Source organism: Cynara cardunculus (assembly GCF_001531365.2).
Source record: "Cynara cardunculus var. scolymus isolate 2C chromosome LG 4, CcrdV1, whole genome shotgun sequence".
Classification (NCBI taxonomy): domain Eukaryota; kingdom Viridiplantae; phylum Streptophyta; class Magnoliopsida; order Asterales; family Asteraceae; genus Cynara; species Cynara cardunculus.
In genome coordinates this window covers 18552461-18571038 of record NC_037531.1, presented here as the reverse complement: position 1 = coordinate 18571038, position 18578 = coordinate 18552461, and the positions used below count along the sequence as shown (strand labels likewise).

At 32.3% G+C, this 18578-nt stretch overlaps 2 protein-coding genes across 2 annotated transcripts; both read right to left on the bottom strand.

Annotated features, from left to right (window-relative positions):
• Window positions 1–213: 213 nt before the first annotated feature.
• On the bottom strand, window positions 214–6639 carry LOC112511302 (formamidopyrimidine-DNA glycosylase). Its single transcript, XM_025116874.1, has 10 exons — window positions 6393–6639; window positions 4863–4914; window positions 4537–4594; window positions 3997–4065; window positions 3779–3904; window positions 3549–3599; window positions 2133–2210; window positions 1790–1892; window positions 994–1028; window positions 214–919 (listed from the first exon to the last, which is right to left on the bottom strand). The coding sequence occupies exons 1-10, from the start codon at window positions 6619–6621 to the stop codon at window positions 434–436; spliced, it is 1287 nt and encodes a 428-aa protein (XP_024972642.1). The 5' UTR covers window positions 6622–6639; the 3' UTR covers window positions 214–433.
• Window positions 6640–16450: 9811 nt separating this feature from the next.
• Window positions 16451–17033, bottom strand: LOC112511836 (VQ motif-containing protein 11-like). The gene has a single exon (XM_025117645.1). The coding sequence runs from the start codon at window positions 17031–17033 to the stop codon at window positions 16548–16550; it is 486 nt and encodes a 161-aa protein (XP_024973413.1). The 3' UTR covers window positions 16451–16547.
• Window positions 17034–18578: the final 1545 nt, after the last annotated feature.

Here is an 18578-nt window from a genome sequence, read left to right as displayed (position 1 = left end):
GACAGATTGTACAAGATTGGTTAATTATTGAACTACTCGTGTCAAATTAAAACCCCTAAAACCTTCCACTATTTTTTAACTCGCATATGTCACCATCTTTTGTCTAGTCTTGTCTGCATACCAAACTCACCCCAAGTAACTAAGCTTGACTTGAAATTTTGTTCTATGTACTTGAGCGGAGCAAATGCAAGGGATGCATTATCTCTAGTTTGTGTTCACAAACTGAGCGTTGCAATCATTTCATTTCTTCATAAAGAGATACAACAATAATACACTTTGGAATAGTTAATCATCATCAGTAATCATTCACCAGCTTGATCACTTTCAACAGATTAAATTCAGCTGCACCATGGCCAGATATATACCAAAACAAGGTTACAAGTCCTTAGTTGGCCACACATAATGGTTACAAAAACTAGACCAGGAAAAAAGATTATTTTGCCCTCTTGTTGGTCTGCCTACCAGTCTGAACTTTCTTAGCAACCTCCTTTTTTCCCTTCACCTGAACCCTCTCCTCTTCTTCCCCTTCCTCTTCACCATCATCATCACTATCTTCCTCACTTTCCTGTGCCTTCTTCTTTGCAGGAGGCTTCTTGTGTCCTTTACTTCCCTTCTGATGCTCATCAACTTCACTACTACCCTTTGACTTCTTTCTTGTTGCAGATTTTTTATCATTGGCATCAGAGCTTTTGTCATCATTTTCGATCGACTTCCTTTTTGTATTAGGATTCTTAGCTCTACTTTGAGTTGTTTTCTTCCCTCCTTCCGGTTTTGCATTCTTGGCAATTTCTTCATCCTCGCTTTCTGGTTCATCATCTTCGTCTTTGTTCTTCTTACTAGACCTCTTTTGTGGTTTGACCGCTGCTTTAGCTGCTTGTTCTCCACTTAGCTTTTGCAGCTCGGGTACGAATGCAGATGTCTAACAGACAAAGACAAACGGATCCTTAAATATTCAATCAAAAATACATTAAAAACCATTGAGAGGATGCATACCCTGCCTCCAGCATTGATAAACTCGATTTTCTTTCCTGCCATGAATTTTAAATTCGTAAAAGTTCTTTCCAGGCAATAGGAGATATACCTAAAAGACTCATGTAGCAATAATAGGTTATAACTTACAAACATACATAGTTTTTATGCATAGACCATATTATCTTTTATGATAAACGTTGTGCAACTGAGGCTAAAAACTAGATGAAAGTATGCAACAAGAAAGGTATAAGAGAAAGTGTCTTTAAACTTCATATGCTTTGCAACAACAGCATGTAACAAGGACTCGGTAAGATCTATCAGACAAATCACAAGGAAAACCCTAAAAACCAAATAGTCCTAGGATATCCCACCCGGGGGTGGGTTGTAACTTGTAAGCAAACATGCCCTCTGCCCAAAGAGTAGAGCGGCTCTTTCTGTGAGAACTGCAAGAGACATGCAAGATAATTTCTCGAAGAAGACCAAGTAAGCACACTAAAGGGGTCATTTACCAAACGCTTACCGGGTGAGCATAACAAAAATCGAGAATAACACCCAGTAAGAGGCATAACAAGGTCCGAGAATCTTACCCGGTAAGTGAGGGAGAAAACCCTTACTCGGTAAGTGCTTACCGAGTAAAAGATGTTTACTAACAATCCATTTTAATGTCCGAGAATGTTACCCAATAAGGTAGATAAGGGTTGTGATTATTGCCGGTAAGCGCCTTACCGGGTAAGTGTTTGGTAAACGGCCCCTAACAAACAAAGTTAAGGATGGTAGCTGCAGAATAAATACTGGACAGACAGGTCAGAAGCCAAACCATCGACAAAAGCCTTCCCAGGTTTCTTTTCTCGGGAATGGAAAATCCAGTTACTAGGAAACTGGCTACTATCAGCCCCAACTTCAACAGCTTTTTCAATAACCTGTAAGTATTGAGGAGCTTTTGGTCAAAATAGTTAAATACATGAAAGAATCATCTTTACCATTTATTTTTCCAGGTTTTTTGCCCCATCTAAGATGGAACAACCAATCAACAGGAAAGCGGCTGCAATCGGCATCAACTTCAACCGAATGCCGAATAACCTACAAATTTCATCCTCCATACGGAATTTAAACGAGACAGTTAACACGTTAGAAAAAGGTGAGACATCTTGATTACACACCTCTTTCAGGGAGTTGTGCAGTGCTGCACAACTGTCTTTGGATATGCTGGCAGCACTCTGTAGGGGATGGATTCTTGCCTGGAAAATAATTCAATTACCATATAAGAACTAAGAAGCACCGATAGGTTGAGATCATAATTTTAAAGAACCAAAGAACAAGCAAAATCAAACATGACCTAATTATCTAGCCCTCAAAATCATCTATGTAGGTCATCTTAGAGGCTGTTTACTTGCAGCTTTATGAGCTTAATGGTCTGAACGGCTTATTCGCTCAGCCATAAAGGGTTTCTTTACGGCTTAATCGTGAAGCCATTAAGTCAAAATGGCTATATGGAATAAGCCATGACCCCTCACTTGTCCCCGTTAAGCCACCTCAAACAAAATAATACCAGAAATATCCAACCTCTCTCTTTGCCTCCCTCAAACCCGTTTGTCTCTCGTTCCTCAGACCGTCAAATTTATCCAGACAGACAACTTAAACCATACATACTTGATGAAGAAAAAGGTAAAAATCCCCTTAGGAACACTGAGGGCCCGTTTGGTTTGACATAATGTTTTTGAGGGATTTAGATTTCATGGAAGAATTTGGAATATTTGGTGTGTTTTAGGATATGGAATGGAATTGAGTTCCGTTTTTCACAGACAGCAAATGTCGAAGCATATTTAGTGTCCTCTCTATGAGGGATGCTACTATTCCCCAAGCTGCTGTATGTTGCCTAACACTATCTATGGATAAGAAAATTCCATTACCTTGATCACCTAATCAGTTCATAGATGTTATACAAACATGGAAAAGATATATTGGTGCACCCTGGGGACCCATACATATAGTTAGACCGCTCTCTGCACCATAAACTGAATATATATATATATATAGAGAGAGAGAGAGAGAGACTGCAAATCATATAGAAACCATGAAAACCAGTTTCATGTATTGTTTCATAGATGAAACAACACATGTAAAAAACCAAGACCAAAACCATCTAATGAGTTTGATTTTAAGCTACGATTCGTATTGTTTCACATGTTTTCTTTCTTGTGTGTGAGTATGAGTGTGTGTTCCATGTATAACGTATTTTTGTGTTTTATTCACAAGCAAAACATTCGTTGACGTTTCATCTACGAAACAACACTGTATGAACACTCATTTTCACATACAAACTGGTTTTCATGGTTTCTAACTTTTAGACGATTTATATGATCTGCCTCCTATATATACACGCAATATAAAATATATATATATATATATATATACAATGCCATGCACATGTTATCCAACAATAAGAGAGAGAGAGAGAGAGAGAGATAGAGGTGCTCATCTATAAGGTTTTCAAAGACTAGGGCTGAAAATAGCAAGAAAACAAAAAACAATATAACTTGTGCTCAAAAATAGGATTTAGAGAGCAGATAACTAACCTGATACAGCACTTCATCTGCAATCCAATTGCCAACACCCGATATAAAACTCTGCCAAGATGCATATCTCCAATAAATACATGAAAACAATATTATGTGTATATATAAATTATAAATATACATAAAGAAGAAGCAAGACCCCCCCCCCTTTATATCCAAGATGATGCAAGTTATCAACATAGCCATGCAATATATACACATGATTACTATTGCTCTAACGCAGTTCCAACCTGATCAAGTATGAGAGCCTTAATCCCAATCTTCTTCTTGCTTAGTGATTTAAAGAGTTCATCTTCTGTCAATGGCTCCAATAATGCATCTGGACCAAGCTCAGAGATTGGGGCCACAGAAGCTGGCTGTCATATAATATCATCACAATCATCACAACTCTTCCCCTATGCCGAAAGTAAAAAGGGGAGTGAAGAATGTGTAACTAGTATCATCATACATTTTTAAGCAAGCGGACTTTCGCAAATCGCCTCTTGTCAGTAAAGGATAGCTCCAAACCGTTATCTAGCTGGTATAAAAAATCAAAAGATCAACATCTCCCAAGAGCACAATAAACAACATCATAAGATTATTCCCCAAAAGAAGAACATGCATACCACATATGGTGTCAGAATATCTGGAACTCCGTTAGTTTACTCTCTAAAAGAGCCATTGAGGACCGAACAGAGTTTGAAACATATAAGGAGAAGAATTGGTCCAAATCTAATCGATTGGGACTCTAAGAATGGCAATTCTTTTCTTTTTAGCACACTTTTGCTAGCCGTGGTCTTCTGGGAAAAAGTCGCTCTACTCTTTAGGGTAGAGAACCGGTCTACATACATCCCACTCTCAGAGGCTCAGACCCCACCTCCGGGTGGAATATAGTGGACTCGTTTCATTCCGTTTGGTTTTTACATGCATACCAACATATGTATAAAACTAATTTATATCGTAATGATGCATTTTACATGATTGCATAAAACGAGGTACCCGGGCTTACTTCTATAAATAACTTGGAATATTTGGAAGGCCACTCATCTGTATCATTAACTGCAGACCTGTAAGCAACAAACCAATCTAATCTAAGGTGTCAACAATTCAATTAGGGAAACCAAGCATCATATATGGAACAAAACCTCAACCATCCAACAAATTTCTTATTCATGATCTTTTTTTATATTGATTACTTGGAAGTACCTGTTTTTTAGAAATGTAATTGTTTAATAACATGTTCATTGAACTATAAATCGAACATGTTTTTGGTCAGACTGAGGGACTATCGTTCAAAAAACAGTTGTTTCTAAGAACAAAAAGACAACACCTTACCGTTTATACTTTGTGACCGTGACACCTTTGATATATATGGCACCCGCCATTCCTGAAACACAACCACCCATGAATACATGAATATAGATTGTATAGGGATGAGTTCACTTAGGAACCATGACTACATTTGAAAACTACTATTCATTACTTATTCACGATGAATATACCAAAAATTTCTTGAATTTTATATCAAAGGATTCGGTGCATTTCAAAAATTCATGATATTCATCATGAATACCGAATGCTATGCATCATATATTCATCATTAATATTAATATTTATGGTTCTCAGATGGCCAAGATACATAATACCAAATATGTAAGTATTAAACACCCAAATGGCCATTCACAAACAACGCTATACCTAATCGTGGTTATCATGTGTGACAGTGTGAGATATATGTTGGAAGGAAGTTTGTGAATACATCGAAAAACGAAGAGAAAACTTGGATAAAACTGTGAGATCATGTGAGAACTTGCTTTCCTTAAGTTGTATTTCGACTCCAATTTGTCTGGGCATCACGAAATTAACTCGAGAATAATCTTGGATTTTCAGTAATTACTTTGGTAAGAATCATAACGGTTCTAAATTAATGCCGAGAATATCTCCTTATAAAATGGAAATAGTTGTTGGAGTAATTATTAGGCGGTTAAATGCATAGCATTTACCAAATAAGCCGTTTACCAAAAAACTTCACACCCATCAGAACGCTTCGAAGCTTCTGACTCTTTTAGAATCAAACTTCTAAAGGAGACTCGGAGGCTTCTGATTTCACTCGGAAAGTGCAAAAATCATTTCCCCAAGAACTTCTCTTCATAAAATCCGAAGGGGTTCGTGGGGCAGCCCCTTGGACCCCTTTCCCCCTTAACCCCGCTATAAGGCGCAATCCAACAATTTCGGGTTCTAGTTAGCTTACACAGGTGTATATCCACACCTCCTGACCCATAATTTAGCTTGACTATCAACCTCATATTTGCTTGTGAATCCAATTACATAAAATAAGCCTATCACTTCACTAAAATAACCAACAAAAAATGCATTGTGTATAACCGCATAATCCGGCAATGGGCAATTTATTTTCTATCTACAGCCACTAATTTTACACCGGCGGATCACCGGATGCTTACACCTCGTTTACACAAACTTAGGAGTCTGTTTGCTAAACACTTACCTTAGTAAGTGCTTATAGGTTCAATTTCCTTATCAGGTAAACATAACAAGGACCGAAAGAGGGAAGGCAAAGATCAAGAGTCTTTTCTGGTGAGTGAGAGTGAAAACTCTAACCCATTAAGCACTTACCGAGTTATAAATGCTTACCATTGATTCATTTTGATGGCCGAAAATTTTATCTCACAAGTTACTGTGACTCTTACCCGTAAGTGCTTATTCGGTAAGCGTTTGGTAAACAGGACCTAGTTTATTAATAGAGATACCAATGTGCTTATGACATTATAAGTTAGATTTTAAGAAATGAAACAACATATAGCTATCGTTTCTAGGGTTTGTAAATTGGCCGAAAAATATACTAACCAAATTGGAAAGATGGAAATGGAGGAGAATCGAGCTGAATCCACATATTCTTCCCCTTCCGATGAGCGGCAACGATTGTTTTTCCGGTGAGAGATGCTTCAAAGTCGGAAGGTGAAACGCCGTCAATGACCTTAGCATCATCGGCGACAACCGATCGTTTAATCTTCTTTCCGATACAGTTTTCTTCAATTGCTCTTCGAGCAGCTTCCACCTCTGGAAGTTCCGGCATCGTTAATGGAGTTTCGCGCGCTTTTTGCCGCAGGAGTTTGCTTAATTCTTAGGTTTTTAGTAAAAACAGAAGCCGGAGACGTAATCAGACGCATCCGATACGCTCATGCTCTCCATTTTCCCACCAATAAGATCGGAACACGTCAGCAGGGATCACAAGTTACAAGTGACTGAGTGTGTTATACTGCTATTCCTATAGCACTTCAAAGCAGGCCCATAACCACCATACGCCAGCCCAATATCAAATAAGGGAAATTGGAAAACTATGTTTAGGCCCATTTACCAAACGGATGTTACTTTACTAGATGTGGTTGACAAGACTAGACTAAACTCTATACAGCAAGAATCGATAAATTTTATTGAGTAATTAATGTTTATCAACAATTCATTTTGATAGTCGAAAATGTTAATTAAGGGTCGTTTAACAAACAATTACCAAGGGTTTACTGATAAGAAGCATCGCTCTTATTTACTTTATTGGATAACATATTCAGCCACCATGATGGTAAATGTTTAGAACCTTGTAAGTCTTTACCGGGTAAGAATCATCACCCTCACTTACCAGGTAAAACACTAAGGGGTCATTTATCAAATACTTACTCGGTTTATGCTTACCGATAAAATTTAACATTATCATTTACTTACAAGGTAAGATTTTAGTCCACCAAAACGACGTCGTGTGCAACAATTTACCTGTGGTACCGTGGTAAGAGTGGTTGTCCTCACTTACCGAGTAAGACTTTTGGTCATTGTCTCGCTCTTACCTGGTAAGACTTTTGGTCCTTACCATATTCATCCATAAGGTAGTTTGACCTGGTAAACACTAACTCGTGTAACTGTTTAGTAAACGGCCCCTAAGATCCTCGATCTTTGTCTTCCTTTTACATGGTAAGATTATTGGTCGTTGTTATGTTTACCCGGTAAGGTAATCAAACCAGTAAGTGTTCAGTAAACGACCTTTTAAACACCCAATAAAGTAAGTGAAAATGTTAACTTTTATTAGTAAGCACTTACATGGTGAATGTTTGACAAACGACCCCTTAATCTTATACCAAATATATAATATTTAAAGAATATGTTTAATTTTGATTTATAAAATCTAGTTCATTAAATATTTCAAACAGAAGTAATATTTTTATATCAAAATACATTACTAAAAGATAATCAAAATGATATCAATATTTAGTACTAAACAAATATAAACATCAATATCAATATCTACAATAAATTAATTTTGATATGATGTATTTCTTATAGTTGTTTATATATTTAGGATGGTTGAAAAGATGACATATCCTTATGATTTATTTGTTTAAAGAGACAACTTCTGAATAGCTAAGAGTTGAATCTTGTTTGTCAAAAAAAATCTGTCTTTTAATGGTTCTAAAATTATCTGAATGGTTTTGTATCATTTGTCTCCTTTAACCATTCAGCGTCCTAATATTATTGTAAACAATTATCAAACAACTATATTTCATATTACATTATATCGTGAGAGTCTCTTAATCATTCTGACTACTTAATCATTTTACACTAAACCATTCAACAACTATTAAACAACCTCTTATAAAATAATTCAAATATAAATATTAACTATTAAGAAACTAAAAAAGTGTTGCATTTAATGAGATTAATTCTATTAATAAAAATGAAGATGGCGTATTTTAACATGTAGTGGACAATTGTGAATGTTGAGGAATATATATAGTTCTTCAAAGGACAATTGTACTTACGAAGGGTCTAATCACCTATTGTCAAGTGTATTATAAAAAACTGGACCCACATTTATTTATTTATTTTTACATAAACGTCAATACTTGTATTTTACATTGGTAACGTATGATTTGACATGATTTTAATATAAATATGAATGCATATAACAACATCCCTTATAAAATTGCATACATTTATCAACATTAATATTAATAATAATAAACGACTTAATTTCAATAATGTTGAATAATAGTTGTATTAACAATGACGGATCCAAAAAATTAATGGGGTGAGAGCACGTTGGATAGGACTTTGGGGAGGGAAGCATATGGCATATAGAGTTGGGGGGAAACTATGTAAGACGAGAGTGAAAATATAAAATTTAAGTTAGTCAACAAAAGTTTTTGGTTTTTGACTGCCCCCGTCCCCGCCCCCGCCCCCAGTGCTTAAAGATTGGACTGCCCCTGGTTGTATAACGAGACTCGTTCAGTAGAATCAGTGACCATTTGTATGTACGTTGAAATCAGAAGCTTTGAAAGTTGTATAACATATGTATACTTATTGCTTCGAAGATGTCTCTTGAAAGCTGATATGTTTACGTGGTTGTTTGTTTATTATTTATTGAGTTTAATAAAATAGATGACTTATCAACTCAGTCATGCCAGAGTGTTTTTTTTGTGCCTTATTGATTAAGATGATAGTTTAATTTTCGACCATCTATGGTTGCCTTTTGATTAAGTCGCGCAAAATTTTAAGCCTACAATTTTTATTTTAATGCATCTCTTTTATTCTACACAATGATGGTTTACTCTTTACTCTTTATAATCGATGGTCTACTCCTCACTCATTGTCAGTCTGCTCACTTTTCAACTGTTTGTCCCTCCCTTCGTACTCCATGCATTTGACGACTTTTTATCTGACAAAGAAGACATATCGACATAGTTTTTGGTTGTTTAAATTTTTCCTCGTGAAAAAGAAGAACAAAAATACGTGCTTTTAGTCTCTTTGTTATCAGGAATTCATGATGTCGAATAGTTGTTCAAATAAACTCATGATATTTAACAATGTTATTTTACATCATTCAATCGAGTAAAAGTTTCCTTTTAAAGATAAGTTTAAAATCTATCTTGTTTCATAAGCGAATGTCGGTTTAAGTGGTCTCAAATCTTATTGGACGTTTTTTTTTTTGGTCAATTTCTTCAACACGAAAATTCTTTTTATAGTCTCGTCATTACAGGCATTACAATTCATCATTTGCTCATTCGTCCACTATATTATAACAATGATTTGCATATGGTTGTTCGTATATGCGACATAAATACGGTTAGGTTTTATGGCATCGATGACAGTGTGCAATAAATAGACAAAGAACTATCTCAGATAAATGTATTGAATTAATTTTCATCTCAACCATGGTTATGGCTTATGTTATGGAGTTTAACATCAATTTATGTTTTACTTGGGGTTTATTCCAATTGGGTATTGTTTTGTTGTGGTGAATTTTTATTTCGACTAAACATAATTTAATTACTTTATATTCTTTTGTTAGTTCTTTGTGATTTTAACTTAACAGGTACAGAAAACAAGACATCATTACTAAATATCATCCGTTATGTTTTTTGAAGTCAATAAAAACTTAGGGTCAATCTAAGGGTGTCTCAAAGGTAGGAGAAGATTGACATGTATGTCGTGGGGGTAGGTTCGTTTGAGGACTTGATTTTTTTGTTGTGAATCGGAAGATCAACGAGAGTGCATCATGTGTTTGGGACATTCATTATGAATAGTGTAATATTCATCATAAATTGTTCAAAATTGATTATGAATGTTTTAAAGAATTCACATCCATTATTCATAATGATTGGGGACAGATGTAGGATGAAAATTTCGACCCTAATAGGAGTGGTGATTCCTCACTTTGGCAGGCAATGGGACGGGGACAGAGCTCTATTTTCATACCTGAATCAAGATTGAGGGTTACCTGTCCTTAATTCGTCCACGATTAGACTTTTGTTTTATTAAATATATGTGTATTTATCTTTATAGTCATATAACAATTATATATGATTTTCAATATTGATAAGTAATTTTTTGATGATTGTAACTTTTTATTTTAAAATACAATTTTTTTTATTGTTTTTACTAACGGGCACCTTAACTCATCAAGTTGGGGTCCGGGACCGAATGAGGGGATTAAACGAGGGATGTATTACTCGTCCAATATCTAATCCGTTTCCATTTTAGACATGTATCCCTCTTAGTTGTCCCTCGTTTCACAATAGAAATCAGGTTTATAACTTAACCTTTTTCTATGTTATGTTACTGTTTAAACTGCACCCCCCACACGCATGCACGCACGTGCACACACACACACACATACATACATACATACATACATACATACATACATATGTATGTTTAAATTCAAGGGAAAACCATAAAAAAATAAAAAACTAAGAAACATCCTGTTAACTGTTCATTTGGACGGCATGCACATGTGAATACTGGTAATTTTAAGCAATTTATCTGGTATGCACACGTGCATAAAAAACTTAGAAACAGTTTCAGTTACCAGCAAGCACATATAAATAACGTCCAGATGAATAATTAGTAGAGTGTTTTTTAGTTTTTGAGGTTTTTTGATGAACCTCCCTCTATATATGTATATATATAGATTAGTTTTATTTTTGACGATAATAAGTCTACCAATATGGTATTCTTTTTTATGTTGTGGTCGGATTCGGATATGGAGCGGTGGGTTGAAGAAGGAACTTGGAGTATCCGTTTATGGGTAAAATCTGACAAATTTAAGGTAGTGAAGACCATTATTATGTGGTAGACCTGACAGTAGGCTAGTAAATGCTCCCAAAGAAGGATAAATCCAAGCCCTTGATTACCAAGGCGCCACAAAGTTGTATTGAAAGATCGTACGGCTCACAGTCTATCTTCCATTTATAACGTAACAGACAATTAATAATCATTTAACCTCTCTGTACTCCCTCCCGCCAAAACCCAGCCCACAACTCCTAAGCATTTTTTTTTTAAATTTTTAAATCCAAAATTTATTTAAATCATATAAATACTAGTTGTATCCGCACAATACGACGGGAGTCTGAATTTTAACGATTTTGAAGTTTCAATAGTTTTATAAGATAAGATTTAACGATGATATAGGTTACACTTGATCTTTACATATTAATACAATTTGAATAAATAAGAGTTATGGTTTCAATTACAGACTATCGATGAAAAAAATTGTATGACAGTTTAAAATCCAATATTTTTAAAATCCAACATATTTAAACGACTCCACAAATGTGTTCGATTTACAYCAAGAGCAAAGAAYCAAGAAACTTGAGTTTTAAGATAAACACTCAAAGCCAATAAAAAAACTACAAATTTGACATATCATAAGCCATGAAAAGACCAAAAAATATGAGTTTTAGAATGAAATTTTAACTACTTACCCTCTTTCTTGTCCAGAAACTCAGATTAAGGTTGAATTAATACATGTATATATATATTTCAAAAAAACTCAAGAACATATTATACAGTGCAATTTTGACAGCCTAACCCTAAAATATATAGTGTATATATATATATATATATATATATATAACTATAAAAGTATAAATCGTAAATATTAAAAATATTTTTCACAATATATATAATATATAATAATATAATTAAGTCAAAAACTATTCAATATTGGACTCATTTCGAATGTATTAACGAGACGATTATAATGGTGTAACTTATTAAAATAAAAATGTATTTTTTAAACATGTTTTAATTGATATAAAATTATGTATATTAATTTGATAATTGTTTAAAATGAAACATTTAAAAGTAAAGAACGTAAAATAAATTAATTAACTAATTATATGAGTATAAAATGTAAATTTAAAATTATAATTTAAAAAAAAATTCGCTTGTGAGAGGGTGAGTGTATGTGAGAAGAGGAGGGGTGAAAAAGTGGCGTAAGATAAGGGTAGTATAAAGAGTATTATGGTCATTTAATATTTTAAGACTTTAAGATTTTTGTTAAATTTGCTTAATAAGATAGTATAGATATATATAAAATCATTTCTCATGTTGAAGGGTCTACATGATACAAGTCAATCTCGAATACGGATATATTCGAATTTGAGAGTCATATTTGACCCGTTCAAACTCGACTTGAGAACTCGTCAATGACGAAAAACTAAACTTAATTTAAACTCGATTGCAACTTTTTAGCTCGAACTCAGTAGAAGCTCGCACCAATGTCAAATTCAAACTCGAAGCAATCTCGAACTCAAACTCAAACTCAAATCAAGTTTGAAACAAAGCTCAACTGTTATAAACTGTTTACATTATATTTTACAAATTACATTATAAAACTAATTATAGATAAAAAAAAAATTGAACATCTCACGAGCTTTTCGAGTCGAGTATTGAATAGTTCGACTTGGCTTGTTAATATGCCGAGTCGAACTCGAGCTCAAAACAAGTTTATTCAAATCGAGTACTGACCAAATTGATTTCAAACAGTTTACGAATACATTATCTCGTATCATTTACGTCCGTAAAGTTAAAAAGAAACAATCCGTTGATTTATTTGTCACCAATGATTGTTGCTCTTCATTTTTTCTAAAACCCTCTTCATCACTTCATTGACCAACTTTTTTCATTTTAATCATGATATTTTAAATTTTTAGACGATTATATATAATATTTCTAAGAGATTTTTTAAATTTTTTTCTTAAAATAGAAAGTTTTAGAACACTAAAAAGATTTACAATTAAATCAAATATATTATTATTTTAAACATTGTCGGAATAGTTATCTTATTAAAATATTTATTACAATTTAAAAAAAATTATAATTTTATTTTATATAGCGACGGATTTAAGATTTTTGCTGAACGAGTGTACCTTTAAAACCAATCAAATGCCCGGAAAGTCGTCCAATGTCTTTTTAGCTGAAATCCTCCATTTCAAGTAATTTTTCTATGTTTTTTGATTGATTTTGGGAGATGTTTATCCAGTTTTTTGAATGATTTCAAGAGATTTTTTTTTTATTTTAAAAAAAAATCCTTTTGTAGCGAATAATTTATTAAAAAAAATAAATAAGCTTAACACAAAAGCAGAAAAAGAAATAATAATAACCTCTGATACTCTTTATCTATACTATATTATAAAGCATTTGATAAAAACTCTTAAAATCATTTTTATACTTGAAATACTGTATATTGATGCATATTATTTAAAGTTCTAGATTTCAAATAAATTATGCATAAGTACAACTTATTAAAGCTTCATGTTTGAATTCGTATAACTAACTGCGGATAAACATAATCAAATAGATGATAAACATCTTATTTTTTAAAATATAAAAAATCTAAAATATAATTAAGATAATTATCGACTTCTAACAAATTAATTAATTATTATCTTTATAAGAAAATTATATTATTAAATCAAATATAAATTACTTCGTTATTTAACANTGCATAAGTACAACTTATTAAACCTTTATGTTTGAATTCGTGTAACTAACTGCGGATAAACATAATCAAATATAGGATAAGCATCTCATTTTGAAATATAAAAATTCTAAATTATAATTAGGATAATTATCGAGTTCTAACAAAATAATTAATTATTATCGTTATAAGAAAATTATATTATTAAAACAAATATAAATTACTTTGTTATTTAACCTAAATTAAATTATAATAAAAAATTTGAATTAAAAAATTACACAAAAAATAGGAATTTTAAATAGTTAATTTGATATTAATATCGATATATTTTTGTCAAATTTTTATTATATCTTCAAATTTATATAAAAATAAAAACATCATCATTTTTTTCAAAATCACATAAGACCATACTATAATATCGACTAAGATAAATATTAAAATCAAAATGTATCTCGTTGCATTGCACGAGTACACTTCTAGTATTTTCTAATATCTAAAGCATCCCTTAAAATCAAGTATTCAATTTAGCTCACAGACACCGCATAAGGCTTCATAGGTCCGCCCCGTCTACCATTGTCATTTAATTTCATAATTATTATTGATAAAAAATAATAGAATATCATTTCTCATTTTAAGCAATCGTTTTAGAGACATCTCAAAAAATTTAAGAATTTTATCTTCTCTCTAAGAGCATCTCCAAATTATTCCCATAATTTCTAAGCGAAGACGGAAGAAATTTGAGATTTTAAGCAAGTTTTTGCTCCAACAGATTTTTAAAAAAAAATCTATAATACAAAGAAAGTAAGAGAAAAGATAAAATTCTTTAAATTTACAGACTTTCAAATAACAATATCAATGTTATAATCTAAAGAATAAAGAATTGTCAAAGTTGAATACAGTTATTTTTGGAGTTTTTTGAAATTTGATTTTCATTTAGGTAAAAAAAAATATTAAAAATTATAATCAAGTATACATTTAGCAAATACTGTATATGAATTTAATCTACCATTAAAAAAAACCGTATCGATATTATGGATTGTACTCAACAGTATATAAAAATGCAATTAATTCGTCAATTAAATTATTCTTTGTCAAAATAAAATGCAAAGTGAGGCTTAAAAGACGTAAATATCACTTGTTGACAATTTAAAGACCAAAAAGTGAAGTTAAATTAAAGTCAAATAATGTCATGATTTAACATGAAAAGCGGATAGGGCTTAAAAAATACAAATATCACTCGTTGACGAATTAAAGACCAAAAAGTGAGAGAATTAAAGTAAAAAAAAAAAAACGTTATGATTTTACATGCAAAGCGGATGTCGCTTGAACCTTTTTTTTCTTCCCGATATTACTTAAAAAATCAAGAATATTTTCATTATAAAACTTTATTTAAAAATGGAGAAAATTAAGGCCCTGTTTGTTTTTACCTAAAAAGCACTTAATACCCTCTTATGTATGAATCGGTCAGACCTTAGGGTATTAAGTGTGTTTGTTTTTTTTTCAATTAAGAGCTTAAAAGCTCTGATTATGTCTGAATTATTTAGAGGTAACATTTTCACTTAAAACCTCTTAATTGCTTTTAGAGCTTCCAATGCTTGCAAAGAAAGCCTAGATTTCAATGATTCAGATTTCAGATTTCAGATTTCAGACGTAAAAACAAACAGTCTGACTGATTCAGATTTCAGATTTCAGACGTAAAAACAAACAGTCTGACTGATTCAGATTTCAGACTTCAGCACTACCTCTTAAAATTCAGAAATGAATTAAGACTTCAGACTTAAGCACCTCTTAAAAAACAAATGCCACCTAACACTCTTCTGATTTAAATAACCTTTTCAAAATGGTTGCTTAAAAATAAAAATGATGAATAACTATTATTCTCACTAATAAAACTATTTGAAATTAATTATAAACTAAACATAGGTAAATAATAATTTTATTAAATATTTTAATAAAAATAATTCTTTTTTAAGATTTTAATTTTTAGTTTCTTTGTTTTTGAATAATTTTTGGATGAAAAACATGGGCTGGAAATCAAATGGTCTTTGATGTAGTGATATCGTAGTCTTTGCTTTCGTAGGAGGTCAGTGTTTCAAACCTCATCAAATGTGTGGAGGGTATGTGAGTTTATTTGTTGTCTACTAATATTATATACCTCAAAAAAAATATGGGCCAAAATAAGATTTTTTTTTTTTTTCAAATTGTGGCATTATTTAACCATAAGAAACAAATATATAAATATTTTTCATAAAATTATTATTAATTTGTTGATTAGTTCATTAATTATCATATATGAGTTTATGTTTTCAAGTTTTTATGGTAATTTTATTTTAAAAAAATAATAATAAATCTGAAATTAAAAGCTAAAAACTAAGATTATAACATAAGAAGATTCACACTCAAGTCTGGAGTGAAAGAAAAGTCTTGCAAACTAACTTTACTAATCGAAACTTATGTTCTCATTGTAATTTTAAAATATATACGAGGACACATAACAAATTAATAGGATGACATTTTCACGACATTATAAATTTTTACACCGTGACGGATGAACAATAAGGTGGTACGAGCCGTTATATGCTCTACATTAGGTCCGTTCACGATGAAAAAGCCGGTTGGTTGTAAAATAAAATAAAATGATCATAATCTCGTAAATTCGGATAAAATTACATTAAATGAAATTAAAACACACTAATTAATCCTAATTAATAATCATCTAATAGTACATCATAAACCCTATTACAATCGGGTCAAGAAGAAGAAGACGATGGATCCGTTTTGGGTGAACGAAGAGGAAACAGAACCAACAATTCGGGTTCGGATCCTCTAGGAGTATTAAGCGGGCTAGGATGCAAATAAAACCCCTTCTCAGCAATAGCTCTCTCTTCTTCTTCCACCGGCGTCCGTGGACTCCCTCTGCCGTAAACATCCAACGTCGAAACCGGCGACGACATCATCATCTCGCCTCCGGCGAAGCTCCGTTGCCTTGCTGACGACGGAGAGATGATACCAAAGGGTCGGTTGAGAGTGATCTCGAGTTTCCCTGTGGTTTGTCTTCTTTCATGAAGGTTGAATCCGGATCTCCGATGAGAAATATCTCCGGCGACGATGGGGTGTTTGTGGGATGAAGAAGAGGATTCTGGTGGGGTGGCGCCGGTGAGTCGTTGGACGACGGCACGGAAGTTGGAAGGGTTGGCTTGGACGAAAGTGGTGGCGGGGTGGTGGTCGGAAGCCATTGGAGAGAGATGGAAGAAAGGAAGAATGGCGGTGGTGAATTTATATATGAAGGTAGAAGGAACCATTGAAGGAGAGGGAAAATTCAAATACCGCCATTGTTGTTCACTTCAAGTTATAATAATCTTTATTTATTTTTTTACAAACTTTAAATACTATAATTCTAAAATTAATTACGACACGTGAAAAGTGGAGATATACGTACAATTTTTCAAAATTCCAACTTTTATAACGTATAATGTCTATGAAATATTACATACAAATTATGAATTTATTGAAGGTTATCGTTTATCTAGGTAAAAAATTGATTATCGATAACTGCAATCGGTCCCACACGAGACTTGCCTTTAAAAACAACAATGTGAAGGAGGGGCGGGCTTGCTTTATTTTTGTAAGGTGGCATGGACGAATGGTTTTTTCCTCCATTGTGGTGCAAAAAAATGTAGGATTGAGAAAGTTGTCATCGTATCATTTTGTTCCATTCAACTGTATATAATTTGAAACTATAAATGACACAAGTTTTCATTTGTAGAGTTAGTTTGCATTACTTTTCTCATATTCTGGGCATGAGTTTAAATCTCATTTATGTCATTTAATTTAGTTTTTTATTTCAAATTTATTATGTTTTCTTATAGAAATTGTAATAAAAACTCGAACACATATACAAAACAATGATCTAACTAATAGACCAATGATGATTTTGTAAAAATATTCATATTTTTGTTTCTTATAGTCAAATGCTGCCAACAATTGGAAAAAAACTCTAGATCTACATCTGATGTAAGAGGCATTTTTTTGTTCACTCAACGACTAAGGTTAGCCAGGGAGGGAGGTGGGATCGAACGAAACATGCGTAGATGAAACAAGAAAACATGGAATGCAATTTCCTAGAGTTTGTGTTCCAAAAAAGAAGTCAAATTTTTAGTCATTTATGTGCATATATATATGATAGCCACTTTCAAAAAAAATAACAAAAAATAAATAATAGAAAAGCATAAAAAATAGATGATTTTTTTTAATAAGATGTTTATTTTCGAAATTACTCCAATTTTTCATTAAATAATAGGGATGGTTTTTTGTACAACCACATTTTTAATCAAATATGTTATGTCATTTAATTTGACAATTGGTATTTATGCTTTCATTTTAGCCATCCTCGTTTAAACCTTCCTATATGATTACTTAAAAACGATTTATGATTTATTTAAAATTTATATTTGTTATATCATAAAGATACACAATTAGTATGTATATAAAGGGATATATGAAAAACACACACACACACACACATATATATATATATATATATTACTAAATTCATATTTAGGTTATATTTGACAAACTAGTTGATAAGTTAACTGAAGACTGATAAGTTAATTGTTATTTTATAAGATAGCTGATGAAAAAATGTTTAACAAAACTAGTTAGTAAGAATGTAAAATAAATCAAAAAGAATATTTTAAAAATTAACCGATTAAAATATTTTAAATGTAATTGAAACAATTTTTTTGATAATATAATATATTAATACAATATATTAATACAAT